The 19,043-nt window shown below is 37.9% G+C and overlaps 1 protein-coding gene across 1 annotated transcript; it reads right to left on the bottom strand.

Moving 5' to 3' along the window:
* Positions 1-9,451: 9,451 nt before the first annotated feature.
* Positions 9,452-17,768, bottom strand: SERPINA7 (serpin family A member 7). Its single transcript, XM_016206386.2, has 5 exons — positions 17,717-17,768; positions 15,544-16,179; positions 11,270-11,543; positions 10,384-10,531; positions 9,452-9,655 (listed from the first exon to the last, which is right to left on the bottom strand). Exons 1-5 carry the CDS (start codon positions 17,766-17,768, stop codon positions 9,452-9,454), a joined length of 1,314 nt encoding a protein of 437 aa, XP_016061872.2.
* Between the last annotated feature and the right edge of the window lie 1,275 nt (positions 17,769-19,043).

The following is a 19,043-nucleotide window of genomic DNA, read 5'->3' as shown; positions in this document are numbered from 1 at the left end:
TACATCATGACCAAGTGAGATTTGTTCCAGGGATGCAAGGCTGGTACCATATTCACAAATAAATAAATGTGATACATCATATAAACAAATTGAAAGACAAAAATCACATCATCATATCAACAGACACATAACAGCATTCGACAAAATCCAACACCATTTTTTTGTAAGAACTCTCAGCAAAGTGGGAATAGAGGGATCATACCTCAACATAATAAAGGCCATATATGACACACCTACAGCCAACATCAGACTCAATGGACAAAAACTAAAACCATTTCTGCTAAGAACAGGAATAAGACAGGGGTGTCCACTTTTACCACTCTTATTCAACATAGTACTGGAAGTCCTTGCCACAGTTATCAGACAAGAAGAAACAACAATAGGCATTCAAATTGGAAAAGAGAAAGTAAAACTGTCACTATTTGCAGATGCCATGATATTGTACATAGAAAGCCCTAAAGACTTCATCAAAAAACTCCTAGATTCAGTAGTAGAATTTGGCAATGTAGCAGGATACAAAATTAACACCCAGAAATCCCCGTCATTTTTATATACCAATAATTAATGCACAGAAAGGGAAACTAAAAAATCAATACCATTTACCATTGCAACAACAAAAAGTTAGATACTTAGGAATAAACCTAACTAAGTTGGTAAAAGGCCTGTATCTGGAAAATTACAGGTCATTGAAAAAAGAGATAGAGGAAGATATAAACAAATGGAACAATATACTGTGTTCATAGATTGGTAGAATTAACACCATAAAAATTTTCATACTGCCCAAAGCAATCTATAAATTTAATGCAATCCTTATTAAAATGCCAATAGCATATTTCACAGATCTAGAACAAACACTCCAAAAATTTATATGAGACCAAAAAGGATCCCGAATAGCCAGGGGACTCTTGAGAAAAAAGAACAAAGTCAGAGGGATCACAATACCAGATATCAAGTTATACTACAAAGCCACTGTAATCAAAACAGCCTGGTACTGGCACAAGAACAGATATATAGATCAATGGAACAGAACAGAGAACCCAAAAATGAAACCAAGCCTTTATGCTCTATTAATATTTGACAAAGGAGACAAGAGCATACAATGGAGTAAACACAGTTTTTTCAACAAATGTTGCTGGAAAAATTGGACAGGTATATGCAAAGAAAAATGAAGCTAGACAACCAGCTCACACCATACACAGGAATAAACTCAAAATTGATAAAAGTTTTAAATGTAAGTCGGGAAACCATAAAAATCCTACAAGAAAATGTAAGCAGCAACATCTCAGACATCTCTCGTAGCAATATGTTTGCTGATAAATCTCCTAGGGCAAGGGGAAAAAAGGAGAAAATAAATAAGTGGGACTACATCAATATAAAAAGCTTTTGCACGCGGAAAGAATCCATCAACAAAACAAAAAGGGAGCCCACTGTGTAGGAGAACATATTTGTCAATGATACATCTGATAAAGGGTTAATTTCCAAAATATATAAAGAAATCATACAACTTAACAAAAGGAAGACAAACAATCCAATTTTAAAAAGGGCAAAGGACCTAAATAGACACTTCTCCAAAATGGAAATACAGATGGCAAAGAGACATATGAAAAAATGCTCAAAGTCTCTTATCATCAGAGAGATGCAAATTAAAACAACAATGAGACATTACCTCATACTGGTCAGAATGGCTACCATAAACAAATCATCAAATGACAGGTGCTGGCAAGGATGTGGAGAAAAGGGAACCCTAGTACACTGCTGGTGGGAATGCAGACTAGTGAAGCCACTATTGAAAACAGTATGGAGTTTCCTCAAAAAAATTAAAAATAGAACTGTTATTTGAACCAGTGATCCCACTTCTTGGAATATATCCTAAGAAACCCTAAACACCAATTAGAAAGAACTTATGGGCCCCTATGTTCATAGCAGCACAATTTACAATAGCTAAGATCTGGAAACAGCCCAAGTGCCCATCAGTAGATGAGTGGATAAAAAATATGTGGTACATTTACACCATGGAATACTATGCAGCTGTAAAAAAGAATGAACTCTTACCCTTTGGGACACCATGGAGGGAACTAGAAAGTATTATGCTAAGTGAAATGAGCCAGTCAGAGAAAGACAAGTACCACATGATCTCACTCACATGTGGAATCTAATGAACAATATAAAGTGATGAACAAGATAGATACAGAGATATAGAACCATGGAGCAGCTGGACGAATTTCATAGGGATGGTGAGGGTCTGGGGGGAGCTTAATCAAAGAACCTATATGCATATATACATGACCTATGGACACAGACAATAGTATGGAGAGGACCTGGGGGGATGCAAGTGGATGCTTGGTGGAGGGGCTCAATAGGGGGCAAAACGAGCACATCTGTAATATTTTCAACAATAAACAAAAAAATCTTTCAAAAAAGAAAATCAATTTCAAATATTCACCGTTTCCTAGGAGTAGCTCCTGGCCCTATCCAATGTAAACTGAGCTAACCTTTTTAGTGTCTTTCATTTCTGCAACTCTACTCCAATAGATACAGTAAAATCCCATGTCGGGGAACTGCATGTGCTACAAGGGATACTTCCTTATAACATGGTAGTGAAAGACAAAGGGCAGGAATACTTCATTTAAGAAAGTTTAGTCAGTTACACAATAATAAAAACTAACATTTATTGGACACTGACCACACAATAACTATACTGTAGATGCTATTTTTATTATCTCCTTTCCACAAATAATGAAACTGAGGCATAGAAAGTTTAAGTGGTGGGACCAGAATATTAACCTATGCTCTGATGCTAGTAGCCATGTACATCATTGGTTTATTATGTATGATCTTTATACTGAAATTCTTTAAAAGTTAAGAAAGATAGAAAACAACTCAGGCAAATTTAAGCAAAAGTGAATTTTTATAATGATATTAAGGATTCGGAGAACCTACAGGAAACAGGACAACTGGGCTAGGAATGACCAGAAGTGTTGGTGTAGCATAATGACATTTTGTTTCCCTAGTCCTCAGACGCCTTTGGTCTTCTTGTCCCTATGATTAAGATCCAAAATCTAGCCACAGAGCATTAGGTTATCCTAATTTAGGTCAGGATGTGCCTGCTTCCTGGTTAGAGTAGAGCAGTGCTATTGCTTTATGTAGACTTAATATAAGGACAAAGGTAGTTTTATGAAAGGAAACTGGAGCATAATCAAGAAGGGAAAGTTGAAGGGAGCCAAAAAGCAATGCATATCTATTAGAATCCATGTTCATGGCTGCCCAGCTTCTATGTACCCTTCTTTCCATATATTGTCTTCCAAAAATGTCCCTGTATAAAAAGACAATTATTTCATGTATATCCCAAAACATATTCTGTCATTTCTCAACATCTTTTCAATCACTTAATTGAGCTTCAATTCCAGGATTTATGGCTTCAGACTTCTTCTAAATCAATTGTGATTATGTTTCAATATTCTTCAACCTGTGAACGAAATTTAGCCACCATAATCACAGTATATACAGTTTTGGAAGAAAGAGAACATATATTAATTAAAATATATAGGTATAAATACATGACAAGGAAGAAAGAACTTACTGTATAAACCAAAATCGTCAGTTCTGTAGCTTGTGTTGAAGTCATATTTAGAATTGATGATTTCCTTCCTCCACTCTCTACTATCCTTTTTTCTTTTTACCAGCACCTTAGCTGTTGGACTTCATTGTTCATGGTACAGTCAAACTTTAATTTTTTTTGGCTGATCTGAGCCTGTGGATGCCCTGCCTGAGGACAGTTACATTGATTTATATTTTGGTGCCAACCTCTCAATCTAGATAGACTTCAGATTGTTTCTCTAGCATTATACCCATTTCATACCATTCAGGCATTAAGCAATTTGCCAACGTGTCCACAGCCAATAAGCTGTAGAACTAATGTTTAAACTCAGACTCTTCTGACTCACAAATTCACACTTGTGATGCTAGCCCAGCTCCTTGAGAAAAAAATTAGAGACTGAGATGAGGAGAAAATAAAAGGAGCAACATCAGAGGGAGTTTTCCTTATCATGGGTTCGCAATCATCAAAGAACAGGTCTGTTGGGTGGTCAGTAGGTAGATGGAAAGTAAACAAGACAGATGCCACAATGGGATGGGGGTAGGGAGGTGCAGACTGAGACAAGCCCTTGCAACATCATGCCTTGAAAAGTTAATAATTTGCAAGAAAATGAAACAAATAAGTGATAGGAAGAACAAAAATAAACTTAGACCTTGTAGGGGTGTTTTATCTCAAGTTCTGGGAAGTGTGGTATATCAAACAAAAAGAGTAACCCTTGTTTCTCCAACCTACAGAAAGGAACCATTATATCTGAATTGCTATACTTTCCTTCTTCCCTGCTTTATTGTTCTCCATGGTATTCATCACCATGTAAGACCTGGTATATCTTACTTATTTAGTTCACTTTCTGTCTTCCACACTTGGAATGTAAACTCCATTAAGATTTTTGTTTTGTTGGAACATATTTTGGCACATGGTAAGCCCTCCATTAATGTCTGTTGAATGAATGAGTGAACAAATGCATCATCAAGAGGATTTGTGATTCCCTCCCTTCTGATGAAGATGTTGAGGTTCTGATACCAAGTTCCAAATTTCCAACTGGTGTCTTAGAAACTCAGGGCTCCTTCTCAAAACCTGAGAAACTTTCTGATTGCTTTTGTTTATTGATTTCTATTTACTTTGTGGGTGGCCTCCTACTGCAGCAGGAAGTAACTTTGGAAAGGTACCATTACTGCTGGCACTGTCTTTTCTCCTACTATTTCCCAGGAAATAAGTATGGTCCTATCCAAGAGCAAAGGCTCATAAGTGAGATGGCCTTGGTAAGAATCCTGGTTTCAACACAAAAAGTCATGTGTTTTGAGGAAAGTCCCTTAAGCCCCCGAGCCTTTATTTCTTCATCTACAGTGATATATATATATATGGTACCCAAGCCCTGCCTTTCTCTAAGCACCTGAGAGAAGGGGGAAGCCTGGGCAGGTGAGACCTGGGAGGAAGAAAAACTTTTAACTCCCATGAAAATTACCAATTCAATCTCTTTACTTATTATAGGACTATTCATATTTTATATTTCTTCTTGAGTTAGTTCTTATACATTTTATCTTTTTAGAAAATTTTCATCTTATCTATGTAATCTAAGTATTGGAATACAATAAGATATAGTATTCTCTTTACAATCCTTTTTTATTTCCCTAAGGTCAGTACTAATGTCTAAACTTTCATTTCTGGTTTCAGTAATTTGGTTATTTTCCCTTGGTCAGTCTACCTAGAGTATGTAAATATTGTTAATCTTTTCAAAGAACTAACTTTTGGTTTTGTTAATCCTATCTAGTGTTTTGCTATTCTCAACTTTCTTTATTCCTAATATCATATTTATTATTTCTTTTCTCTGTCTGCTTCCAGTTTTGTTTTCTACTGTTTTTCTAGTTTCTTAAAATATAAGGTTAGATTATCGAGATATTTCTTCTTTTTAATCTTGGTGTTCACCACTATATATTTTCCTCTAACTACTGTTTTTGCAACATCTCTTAAGTATTGGTATGTCCATTTTTTATTTTCATTTATCTCAGAGTATTTACTAATTTATCTTATGATTTTTTTCTTTAACTCATTTGTTGTTTAATAGTGTAATGTTTAATTTTCACATATTCCTGAGATTTTCAGATTTTTTTATGTTATTGATTCTTAATTATATTTCCTTGTGGTCAGAGAAGATACTTTATATTATTTCAATCTTTTTTTAAAGTGTTGAGACAAGTTTTATGGGTTAACACATGGTCTATCCTGTAATAGGTTCCATGTATACATTAAAAAAAAAAAACTTGTATTCTGTTGTCCTTGGGTGGTGTATTCTATATATGTTTGTTAGGTCTATCTGCTTTACAGAATTATTTAAACCTTCAATTTCCTTGCTGGTATTTTGTTTAGCTGTTCCATCCAGTAGTGCATATGGAGTATTGTACCCTCCAAGAATTATTGTACCCTCCAAGAATTATTGTTGAACTGCCTGTTTCTTCTTTGAATTCTCTCTGTTTTTGCCTCATATACTTTGGATTCTGCTCTCAGGTGCATATATGTTTACAATTATATTTTCTTGATGAATTGAAATTTTATGACATAATGTCCTTTTGTTCTTATAAAAACTTTTGTCTTAAAGTATTTTTTGTCTAATAATAATATAGATACACCAGCTCTCTTTGGGTTATTATTTGTTTGGAATATCTTTTTCTTCCTTTTACTTTCAAATTACTTGTGTATTTGCATCTAAAGTGAGTTTTTTGTAGAGTCTTAAATTGGATTATGATTTTTATTTATTCTGTCCAACTCTGCCTTGTAATTGAAGAAATTAAAATTACCATCAATGGTAATTGGATAAAAATAAGTATTAATGTATTTTGTTTGTTTGTAACACTTCTCTTTTCTTATATGATTTAAAAGACAACTACAAAAACCAATAATTATAAATCTATGATGATGGTCATATTATGTGTAAAAATAAAGATATAATTTGTGATAACACTATTGGGGGAGAGATACATATGAACAAAGTTTTTTATATGATATTGAAATCAGTTAGTATAAATTAAGATGTTAATCATAATCTCAGGGCAACAACTAACAAAATAACTAAAAACCATATGGCTTAATAAATGACCAGAACAATAAAATGATACACAGAAGATATCTATTTACCAGAAAAGAAGGCAATAATTGATTAATTGAGGAACAAATACATATATGACATATAAAAAACAAACAGCAAAATTACAGATGTAAGTCTTTTTTCATCAGTAATTACATTATACATAAATGGTTTCAGGTCATGATCCCCTAAGGGCAAACACTTCTGCCATGAAACTCAGCAAGAGTCCCATTGAACTGTAAGCCATAGATGCTGCCTGGACATTTCAGGATTCTTCTGTTCAGGGTATTGTAGGCAAAAAGAGAACTCATCATCTCTTGTGGCCATCCTACAGACACAGAATGGACCCCTGACCCAAATTTGTTTCCCTCCTTGGCATCAAAGAAGGGAATACTTTGGTTTTCTTATCAGTTTGCCTAGATGAAGGGCACAAGGGGAAGAAGGAGAGGTGAAACTTAAAAGATGTCAGCAGTCAAACATCACTTACACTCATAGTCCATTGATGAGAACTTAGTTTTATGACTACACCTAACTGCAAGGGAGGCTAGGAAATGTAATGTAGCATGGAAGCTATGTGGTTGTAATTCTATCACAATAGAAAAAGATAGAGTTGATGAATTCTTTATGATTGATAACACTACTCTCCTGTACTCTGTTCCCCAATAAGTTTTCTCCCTTTTGTTCTAAAAGTTTATCCACAGGTTTTTTCTTCTGTGTAGACAGATTTGTTTCTCCCTTTCCATTCCATCCTTTATAATATTTATTTTTCTTATTTTCCTGCATTGACTAAGACCTCCAGTATAATGTTAAATAGGAGCAATAACATAGAAATTTTTGTTTTGATCAATTTTTTAAAGAAATTCTGCTTCAATCTCTCACTATTAAGTTATATTTTTCCTATAGTTATTTTATGGATAACCTTTATAAGGTTAAGGAAGTTATCTTTTCTTTCTAGTTGGCTAAAATGAGTTGAGATTTATAAGGTTAATAGTGGTAGTTCTTCATGATCTAGCCACAAGAATGAATGATTTGAACGAGGTTTAGTCTACAATGAGATACATGAATTATTTGAAGGACAGTGTCTTGGTAATTCCTGATTACCCGTGAAGATACTGATATTCCTCCCAGAACAACCTCTCATCCAACTCATTTGGGAAGGTTTAGTAAGGGGCCCGTATGGCATTTACTCTGGCTTCTGGAGATAGGGCCTGAACTAGAAAACATAAATGTGCAAACCAGGACACCCACACTGCAACCTTTGTTCTGACACCAGCCCACTGTCTGATGTTGACCAAAAGGAATAACTACTAATATTTACAAGGCTTTTTGTCAGATGTCTGGCTCTGTGATATTTTGCAGCATGGAATGTTTACAAAATCCTGATGACATGGATATTATTAGTATTCCCATTTTACAGATGAAGAAAATAAGATGTGAAAGCTTTAGTACCTTGTCCAAGATCACAAAACAGTATAAGTAACAGAGCCAGGATTGTAATGTAACTTCAGTGAAACCAAACTCTATGTTAGCAATGAATTTTTTGTACTACAAGTCACTTTCTTTCTTTGGGTTTCCAATTTCTTATCCATAAAACCAAAATGTAAACTATACCAAGAATAAGCAAGCCTCCAGGCAAATATGTCTAATAAGAAAACACTAGAATATGAGCTATATAGTTTTCTAGACATACATATTTAATTCAATCTTTAAGCTCAATATCTGAAAAAATGCATATGCATTTGTTATTATTTCCCTGTCACTGAAGAGTTTCACCTTAGGGCTAGAATTTCAAATACCACATCATTAACATGCACTGTCCTGTTTATGTGCACTGAATTCTAATACTCGGCTTTAAAAACAAATTGTCTAAGATGAAATCTAGTTTGATTGTTGAGGCAGGTAGGATGGCATGCACAGGCAAGGGGAGGTTGTGGGAGGATCTAGGAATAGGGAGATATTAAACTTTGGTAAAAGTAGACAAAAATTACAAACTAATCAGGAGATTTGTACTTTAGTGAAGTAGTATAGTGGTGGAACATTTGGAAAGGAGTCTGACTATAATATAGAAAAGGAAGGGCTATGAGATATGATATGAATGAATGACTATATTTCTCCACTCCAAGCTTATAAATCACCAATAAGGAAAATTTTTGAGGGAGAGGTGGGCTTGTATAGAAAAGTTGATCTTGGTTTCTCTTGTTCTTTTGTCCCATACTTGTTAAGTCACAAAAGCTATATTCCTAGCAGTAACTCTCAGTCTGTGACTCAGTCCTCTAGTAGAAGCACATTTTTACAATTCACTGATGACAGTTCTGACAAGTACACAAAGAACTATTCTGATGGGATGGAAAGAAGGAGGTTGAGAAGTTCGCATATAATCTACTGTATTTGCATTGTTTTATATTCATTTATCTTATTATTAGAATACTGGGATATAAGAACTTGATTTGCATTTCAACTATTCTCTGGAGGGCAGAAGAGGGAGCATTTGCCAGCCCAGTCAAATTCCTTGGAGCTAACTAAGTGGGGAGATTTCTGATAAAGAGTAATGCACTGACATGGGGACTTCCTGTGCTTTGGGTAATGAGTTAATCATGGACTATCTGAATATTTGGTCACAGGTGTGACCTCTTTCACATCCAGTGTAGTTCAACTGGGATCCAATCTCTACCCCTGCCCAAAGGAAAGCACATCCAGCCCACATAATCATATCAGGCTATACTATTTATTTCCCATAGCAATAAGTACATGCAATTAGCAAACAGCCTCTTTCCCAACTACACCTTTGTTGGGTTCACAACTTTCCCTAGAAAGAGAATGCTCCTGGTATTTTTCTCCAAAATTAACAATAGGAAAGATCTATCTAATTGGATGATAGGGTGAAGGAGAGTTATCTCAGCCTGATCCAGAAATCTGACTTCAGGGACAGTTACAGCTTCGGATCCCTTTTCACCAATGTGCAGCATAGCCTTGTGGGCAGCCTGTAGGGGGAGAACAAACACTGCTGATCCCCTCAAGATGCAGGAATAGTCTTTGGAATACTTTGGAAGCAAGCAATGAGAATGAAAAAGGAACTACTCCTTTATCATACTATGTTGATGGTGCTAGAATATGAAGGCTACTTGGCTAAGTGTAATTAATGAATATCTGGTTATTTTAGAGCTAGCTGTCAGAGAACCATGTCTTTCTCCATGGCTTTCAGCCTCTATACATCACTTTTTAATTTTTTTTTTTTTTTTAATTTTAGAGAGAGAGCGAAACATCAATGTGAGAGAGAAACATCAATCAGTTGCCTCCCATATATGCCCAGGCCTGGGATCAAACCCACAACCTGGGCATGTTCCCTGACAAGGAATTGAACCCACTACCCTTAGATGTACAAAATGCTCCAACCAACTGAGCCACACTGGCCAGGGCTATAAGTCACTTCTTAAGCTTTCCCCTGCTCCCACCATTTCCTCCAGATCTGTATCTCATCAGTGTCAATTCTGATCATTAAGTTCTTCCATCAGAATCATTAGGACATGAAAGTCATGAATGGAAGTAACTGTTACAGTGACTTGCTTAGGAAAAATAACAATAACCTTGGGGTGAACCTGCCCTAAGAGGAGTCATTCTGCCTCCCTATGCTTCAGAATCCTCATTAATGAACTGACTCTCAGTAGCCCTTCCAGCTCATACATTCAAGGACTCTAATCTACCAACTTACTTTGGAAAGTTTAAGACCATTGTCCTCTGTGACTTCAGAAAAATCTGCATTGTCAGCAAAGGCATCCTGGATGCCCATCTTCAGAAGGATGGTTCCAAGGTCATATGTAGCAGAAATGGAAAACTTTGGAACAAACAAGTCAATCCACCTGTGGGGGGAGGGGGAGGGAACACACGACTATCAGCACACTAAACTCATGATTCCCTTCCTCTCTCTGTTGCCATAGTATTATATTGAACTCTGATCCTCCCCAAGATATTAACAATCATTGCTATGTGAGTCAACACATGGCACCAAAACCACAGAAGTTATCCTGGAAGAAATGTGCTTTGGATCAGCCAATGTTGGAGTACAGCACTGGAAGTAGGGAGATGTGATTCACTTATAATCAAGAAGAAATATATCTGGGGTATTGCCAAGGTTGAGGACCCAATGGCATGAATTTCAATGGGTGACAAAAGCAAATGGATAATTCTATTGTTTTCCATCCAGCACTCCCAGCCCATTATGGCTGTCCATCCCACATCTTAATGTAAAAATCTTACCCTTCCCCCAAACATTAGCTGGCCTCTGGGAAGGCATCAATTTACTTGCTGGCTGACTTTGGAGAGTTCATTTTATCTTTGTAGCCCTGACTTTCTCATTTGAAAAATTTCTATGATACTATCTTTCTTGCTGGTTTGTTGATGTGCTTAGATGAAATAAAGTATGTAAAGTGCCCAGCAAGGGGCCTGGCACAAAGTATGTTCTCTGTTTACTTTAGTGGTTATCACACAACTGTTAAGTACTTCAGGGTGATTCTCCTGCCTCTGCCTTTCTGCTGAACTCAATCTTACCTGTATGGTTATGCCCACCCTCAACTTCTCACATCATCTAAGATGTTTACCCCTTCTGCAGTAAGCGGTTCCACTTCTTCAGTGTTTTAGATGACATGGCCCCTTCCACCCACTCCATCTGGCCTTCCTTGGGAAGGACAAAGAGTGCCAGAGCATTCTTGCTATAGTCCATTTGCAGCACTGTGCAGTTCAGCTCCGTATCCACCAAGTGATAGTATTGTTCCATCTGGTGCATCATGGGCACTTGCACTGTTGTGGTCTTGTCCACTAAGAAGCTGGAACCCTCTTCTGTCTTGGATGGATCAAAAGGATTTGCCCACTGGGCTTGAAATACAGAAAGAGAGGAGATTAAAGGTGGTGGCAGACTAAGTGGAAGCTACACTGACACTCTCCTGGGACCAAACTGGAATTACAACTAAAATATAGAAAAAACATCCTGAATAATCAACTGCAACTGAACACGAGCTGGAAAGCACCCTCATAACCAAGGAATAAAAGTGGAGACCACATAGAGACTGGTAGGAAGTGTGGAGGTACAAGAGGGCAGGCTGGGCTCCCATAGGCAGCAACTGAAGATCTGGAAGGATATCTCAGCTGTAGGGGGTTCACACTGAGGACTCTGGGGCCTAAAACTCAGGCTGGGCTTCCCAGCCAAGATCACCAGAACTGAAAAAGGTACCCAAATAACATCTGGCTGTGAAAAGTAGCTGTGTTTCTGTCTGCAAGGAAGAAATGGCTGGCAATGCAGACACCCTCTTAAAGGGCCAACTCACAAAGTTTTGTGTGCAGCCACTCACCTTGGACTCCAGCAGGGGGAGGGCAGAGTGGACTGGAGCTGTGTGAAGAGAATCTAGGGTTGTGGGCTCTGGAGATAGAGCTCAGAGGGCACCTTTCTGAATTTCTGTGCTGAGTCATTCCCCCATACTGCAGAGGACATCTTTTTCAGGCAGACAATTTTCTGCCTTTGCTGGGTGGGGAACAATTGCCTGACCCTGCTGGAAAAACCTCTCCTCCCACCCTGTGGAGTTTCTACAGCTGGAGACACATTAAGAGAATCAGATTAATAAGCCTGCAGGCAGAGGCAGACTTCAGAGTGTTTTGGGTCTTTGCCTGAGCTGCTTCTGGACCCAGGCCTTGGAAAAGCAGACTTTGGTTTGCATCTTGGTTCTGTCCAAATGCACCCAGCCCCAGCAGAGGAGACCTCAAGCCAAAGGTTGTTGATAGCTCCAAACAGGGTAGTCAGGGCCAGTCAAAAACTGTCTGACATTGGCCTACACCAGAGACCATCCAAAAAGACTGAGAGTCCTAGAATATCTACCTGATACATAGAAACAAACCCAAACAGGCAGCCAAAATGGGGAGACAAAAAACAAGCCCCAAATGAAAGAACAAGAGAAGTCACCAGAACAAGAGCTAAATGAAATTGTGACAAGCAATCTATCAGATACAGAGTTCAGAATACTGATTGTAAGGATGCTCAACAGCATAAAAAAAGAAAGGGAAACTATGGAGGAATTTAAGAATGACATAGCAGGAATAAAGAATACATTGGAAGGAATAAACATCAGATTAGAGGAAGCAGAGGATCAGATCAGTGAATTAGAAGATAGGGTGGATAAAATCACTCAATCAGAGATCCAAATAGAAAAAACAATTGAAAAATGAGGACAGTTTAAGGGAGCTGTGGGACAACATGAAATGTAGCAATATTTGCATCATAGGAGTGCCAGAAGAGCTGAAAGTAAGCAAGGTTTGGAGAATCTATTTGAAAAAATAATGGCAGAAAACTTCCCTAACCTGGTCAAGGAAAAAGTCACACAAATTTAGGGGGCACAGAGAGTCCCAAGAAAGAAGAATCCAAAGAGGCCCATGCCCAGACACATCATAATTAAAATGCCAAGAACTCAAGACAAAGAGAGAATCTTAAAGGAAGCTAGAGAAAAGCAATCTGTTACCTACAAAGAACTTCCATAAGGCTGTCAGCTGACTTCTCATCAGAAACTCTACAGGCCAGAAGGGAATGGCATGAAGTATTCAAGGCAATGCAAAACAAGGATCTGAAACCAAGACTACTCTATCTAGCAAGGCTATCATTCAAGAGAGATGGTGAAATAAAGAGCTTCCCAGACAACAAAAGGCTAAAGGAATTTATCACCACCAAGCCAGCATTGCAAGAAATGTTAAAAGAACTGCTATAATTAGAAGCAGAAAGAGAGAGAAACATAGGCATAAAGAATTAACAAGCCCCAAATGAAAGAACAAGAGAAGTCTCCAGAACAAGATAAGTGTCTATCAATAATAACCTTGAATGTAAAACAAGTCTCTTCAAGTTCAAGAAGATTGAAATCATATCAAGCATCTCAGGTCACAGTGGCATGAAATTAGAAATCAACTACAGTAAAAACGCTCAAAAACATTCAAACAAATGGAGGCTAAATAGCATGTTATTAAACAATAAATGGATTACCAATAAGATTAAGAAAGAAATCAAAAACTTCCTGGAAACAAATTGAACACACAACAACCCAAAATGTATGGGACACAGTGAAAGCAGTCCTAAGAGAAAATTTCATAGCACTACAGGCCTATCCCAAAAAGCAGGAAACATTTTTAGTAAACTATGTAACCCTATTACTTTCCCTTTCTCGCTCTAAAATCAATAAAATATATACATTTATATTTTTTTTAATTTTTAAATTTAATGTTTTGTTGTTAAAAATGTTGCAGATGTCCCTTTTTCTCCCCAATGACCTATTCCACCCTGTCCCACCCCCCTAATAAAAATATATTTTTTAAAAAATAAAAGAATTAGAAAGTTCCCTTGTAAAGCCCCCAGCTTTTGTTTGCTGGCAATTCTTTTATTGCTGCTTAGATTTCATCAGTTGTTATTGGCCTATTCAGGTTTTCTGATTCTTCCTGATTCAGATTCTTCCTGATGTCACTCATATGTGGAATCTAATAAACAAAATAGACTGAGGAACAAAATAGGTCCAGAGACATAGAAGCATGGAACGGACTAATGAATCTCAGTGGGAAGGTGGGGATGAGGGAGTGGGTAGGGAGAGATGATCAAAGAACTTATATGCATGTGTGCATAGTCCATGGACACAGTCAGTAGTGTGGCGAAGGCCTGGGAGGGGGCAGGTGCAGGGTGGAGGGGATCAATAGAGGGGGGAAATGGGAGATATCTGTAATACTTTCAACAATAAAGATAAAATAAAATAAAATAAAATAAAATATAAAATAAAATAAAATAAAATAAAATAAAATAAAATAAAATAAAATAAAATAAAAAAGAAACAAATTTATTCAGTAAGAAAGAAAGAAAGAAAGAAAAAAGTTGTTTGTTTTAAACCAGTATTAGTACCAGTCTGAGCTTTTCCATCAGCCATCTCATCTAGTATTTAAGACCACCTCAGAGGTAGGTACCTACTTTTAACCAGTTTTACAAATGAGTAACTGAGGTTCAAGGAGAGAAAGTGTCTTTACATGATCTCCTAGCTAGCCAGTGGTAGAGCCAAGAGTCACACCCAGTAATGTTGAACTCCACATTCAACAGATGTTCCACCTGTGTTCAAAACCACTATACTTACACTAAACCCATCAGAGCCACAGTTTCCTCTTCCGTAAAAAGGTATAAGCACATCCAACACACAGGGTGAAATGAGACAAAAGATCTGTTCTGCCGTTTTATCCGTCTACAAGTGTGTGGTTTGTGGCCAAGAATTGTTCACTCCTCCACCAAACATGGCTGACATGTGCTTTAGAACCAGGAGATATCATTTGGGTACAGCACCTTCAGAAAAGAGTTACATGATTCTTGTTGTTACAAGCACCAGCTTTAGAATCAGACAAACCTGGGTGAGAATACGAGCTCTGAAACTTAGTAATTCTGTGAACCTGGGCACTTGTAAGGATCAGATGAGACAATGTGTGTAAACCACACACATAGCATGGTGCTTGGTGCATAGTGGGTGCATAGTAAATGACAGAAGTATGTATGTAACATGCCTAAGAATGCACAGCAAAATCACAAAATCTTTTGGAAACCATGATGCTCTAGCTAGATGTGAGCAGGATGATCATACCATTGTTACTCACGTCTCTGAAAGTGCCCTTTCCCTAGAAAATTTCTGGTCTCATCCACAGAGCTATGTGTCCCTTCTAGAACATCCAAAACTACACACAGCTATATCCAGTGGAGCGGGTCACTATGGTATGAAGGATACCTACTGATGTTAGTGAGAAGAGACCATGAGCTCCTCCCAATGCCCCACCAAACTATCAGATCACTGAACTAAAAATGGACATCTTAGACACTTACCTTTAAAGTGAATATAGTTCACCAGGACCATGATGGTGCTTGGTTTGAGGTCTTGGATAAGGCCCACAACTTTCCCTTTGGTTTGCTTCTCCACATGACTATTGATTGCCTGCTGGGCTGCAGAAACATTGGAGAAGTTGGTAGAAAAGACTTCAGTCTCATATAGGTTTTTGACATCATCCAAGAACTTTGGTGATGGTTTTATCTGCTTCCCAATAAAGAGGGCATTTCCCATCTGTAATTCCAGCTCCTTCTTTGGAAAGTTTAGTGAACAGGTCAAGTGCTGAAAGCCCTGCTGGATCTCTGCCATTGGAGTATCTGTGAGGTTGAACCCCAAGCTTTCCAGAATTTGAGTTTGGGTGCTGGAGCAGGCCCCAGTGGATAGCATGGCCAAAGCTGTAGAAATGCTCACAGGAGAAAAGAAAATGTTCCGATCTGGGGTCTCCACAGTGAACCTCCGGTACAGGTTGAATGCAAAGTCAGCATTGATAGATGACATCTTATAGAGAGTGGCATTTTGTTGGGGGGAATGGCAGGTGGTTACTTTGCCTTCAGAGCTGTTAAGTGGTGCACAATGAAGCCCAAATATCAACAGAACCAGAGAGAGGAACAGTGGCATTTTGGAAGGATGGTAATCTATAAGAAATGAGGTGAAAGAACCATTGTGGATCTTAGCTGGATGAAAACTTTGAACCAGAAACACCTAATAATTGCCCATTATGATTAGTAAAACAATAGAAAACATTTAATGGTGTGCTAATGAGGGGCCTTGTCGAGGTCTCTCTTCCCTGAAAACCAATGAAACATCTAGGGATAAGGAGTAGGAAATGTGGCTTGCTGGGTCCATAGAAATAATGACATGAACTGTCATTTAGATGTAATAGCGACATATGAAAACTCAGTGAATAAATTCAATTTATGAAAATTGACTTTCTTTTTATTTGAACCAGAGGCAGCCTTTTGGAGAGAGAAGGATCCTCAGATAAGCTAGTGGAGTACTCCCTCTGCTTACATTATTTTTTGTAGATTAGAATTTGGGGTATTTTTAATTTGACATTTTTCTTAAAATTCTGTAAAAATGAGATGAGAGAATACCAGTACTTTTATTTAGATAAAAGACAAAAGAAAAATAATTTTCACAGGATATGTTTAGTTGAATGGAGGGGTGGTGGTTTATATGGCCATATACAAGGTCATAAGTAGAAATTAATGCAACATATGGAAGCCACAGGGGTATTTTCAAAAAACAGGAAGATAAAAGCATAACATTTTGTATTTCAGATCTCTGTCACCATCAGTATCATCTAAAGAATCCTTTCTAAATTGCAAGACATCTTACACTATTATTTTACACTCATTCATGTTATTTTTTTAATTACTTAATTATTAGAGCAGAAACTAGAAAATATGATGTGAGATTCATGAGCAGGTAAGAGTAGAAGGCCGTGGAGTAAGGAATTCGGCTGTAGAATCCAATGACCATGGACATGTGTTCAAAAAGAAGAAATCCATGGAGTCAAAGCAGGAATCCTTCCACAGCCCTCCATTCTCTTCCTGAGTTATCTCATCCACTCCGAGGAACACAACTGCCACCACACAAAACTATACACTCAAATCTAGATTGCTTTCCTGTGTTTACAACCATTTGTCCAGCTACCTATTGGATATATCCACCAGAATGTTCCACACATTCCTCAATATGAATTTGGAAATCTAAACTTTCCAAAGGTAAACACATCTCCCTAGGATTCAAGCCTGTACCTCATCATTATCCTATATCACTATCTACTGAGACTCCCAGGCCAGAAAGTTAGGAGTCATCCTTGGTGCTTCCTTCATTTTCATTTCCCTTATCTAATGAGAGTACTATCTCTTAAATACCAATCAAAACTCTTTTCTCTCCCTTTCTACTGTAACTGCCTCAGTTCATGGCCTGAACTACTTTACCAGCTCCTAACAGGTCATACTGATTCTACCCTTCTATCCAATCTCCACGTTGTCACCAGAGTCTTCTTTCCATAAAAGTCACAGAGGTTGATAGGAAGTCAATTATCAGATGACCACTTTTAGACCTTGACCTCTGGAGCTAGGAATTTGGCGCCCATGGTTATTTGGGATTCTGACTTGCTGATAGAAATGTTCAAAGTTTCCAAAGAGAAAAAAACGTACTTACAGCACATACCAAAGAAGCCACTTGCATCTCCCAGAAAGCAAAATATTTCCATCTTTATAACTTGCCCCGTATTGCAAAAGTAGAGCACTCTTAGTTATTCATTAACCCCAGCATCAACCATGGGATGATATTTTCAAAGCTGATGCACTAAACCAAGGCCAAAAGGAAGAAAGTAAAAAATTATATGGATGGAACTTTGAATAATTGCTTTGGCTGCCAGATCTGTCATCTACAACAAAAGAGAAAGGATTTTCAAAGCTCAAAGGACCCAGGTTTGTGCTAGGAAATATGCTTCTTCAGCAGGCAGAATGGAGACAAGGGAAAAAAGGGCCAAGAGGTAGAAGGACAAAGACTGTTCTCCCTATCAGAGCCAAAAGGTGCTAGGATCATCAGCATTTTAATGGAAAGGTGCACACAGGCAGAGACTGGGTGAGCCTCTCTAATAGGTGCTGTAGAAATTATTTATGTATTGGCTTGGAGGGATGATGTCAAAGTAGCTTTCAATCCTAGACTTCAGAAGCTACACACATCTATGCTCAAGGGAAAACCAGTCCTGCTCTCTGATTACTAAAATCCCCTGTGCTATCTCCTGGGTAGCAGGACTCCAAAAGGGCATGCAAGAGAAGACAAGGCCAGGGGAATCAAAGATTTCACTGTCCAATATTCACTGTACTGAAGTGAGTGCTGCAAAGAAGCAATGGGAGCAAAGAGCACTGGACTCGGGCAGGAGACCTGACTTCAACTTTGCCTCTGCCAGTTTCTAGCTCCAGTAGTAGCAGTAGTGATATTAGCAACTTCTGCTTATTGAGTAGTTATCACAATGTGAAAAATCTAATTCCAAACACTGATTGCTTCAGGACTACATTAAGGATGTGTATATGTTAAGTGACGAGCAGGGGTTCTGGAATTTAGGTTAGTTGGAGAAAAGGCTAGACTGCATTCTATGTTGGAATTTGGAAGTCAGGTTAAATAGGGCAACTTAAACATGAGGGGATTAGAAAGTCACTAAGGGAGTTTGACAAGTCAGTGACTAGATAGAGAATGATTGTGTTGTGACATTTTATCTTCTCAAGGAAACATAAACAGAGCTCCTACTATGTGAAAAGTATCACACTCAGGACTGGGATTTCAGAGGCGAATATTAAATGTCAGCCCTGAACCCAAGGGAACATTCTAACTACCCGACATCCACTGCCCAAACTGAATAGCAAAGTGCACCCCTCACATATGGGATGGACACTGGAGCATGTGTCCCATAGCAAAGCAGTGGAAAGCTTAGATCTTCCAACACTGAATGGGTCCATGCTCACTCCCAGTGTACCACACA

This window comes from Miniopterus natalensis, chromosome X (assembly GCF_054644295.1).
Source record: "Miniopterus natalensis isolate mMinNat1 chromosome X, mMinNat1.hap1, whole genome shotgun sequence".
Lineage (NCBI taxonomy): Eukaryota > Metazoa > Chordata > Mammalia > Chiroptera > Miniopteridae > Miniopterus > Miniopterus natalensis.
Note: the sequence above shows the minus strand (reverse complement) of the source record. Positions and strands in the feature narration are given on the sequence as shown.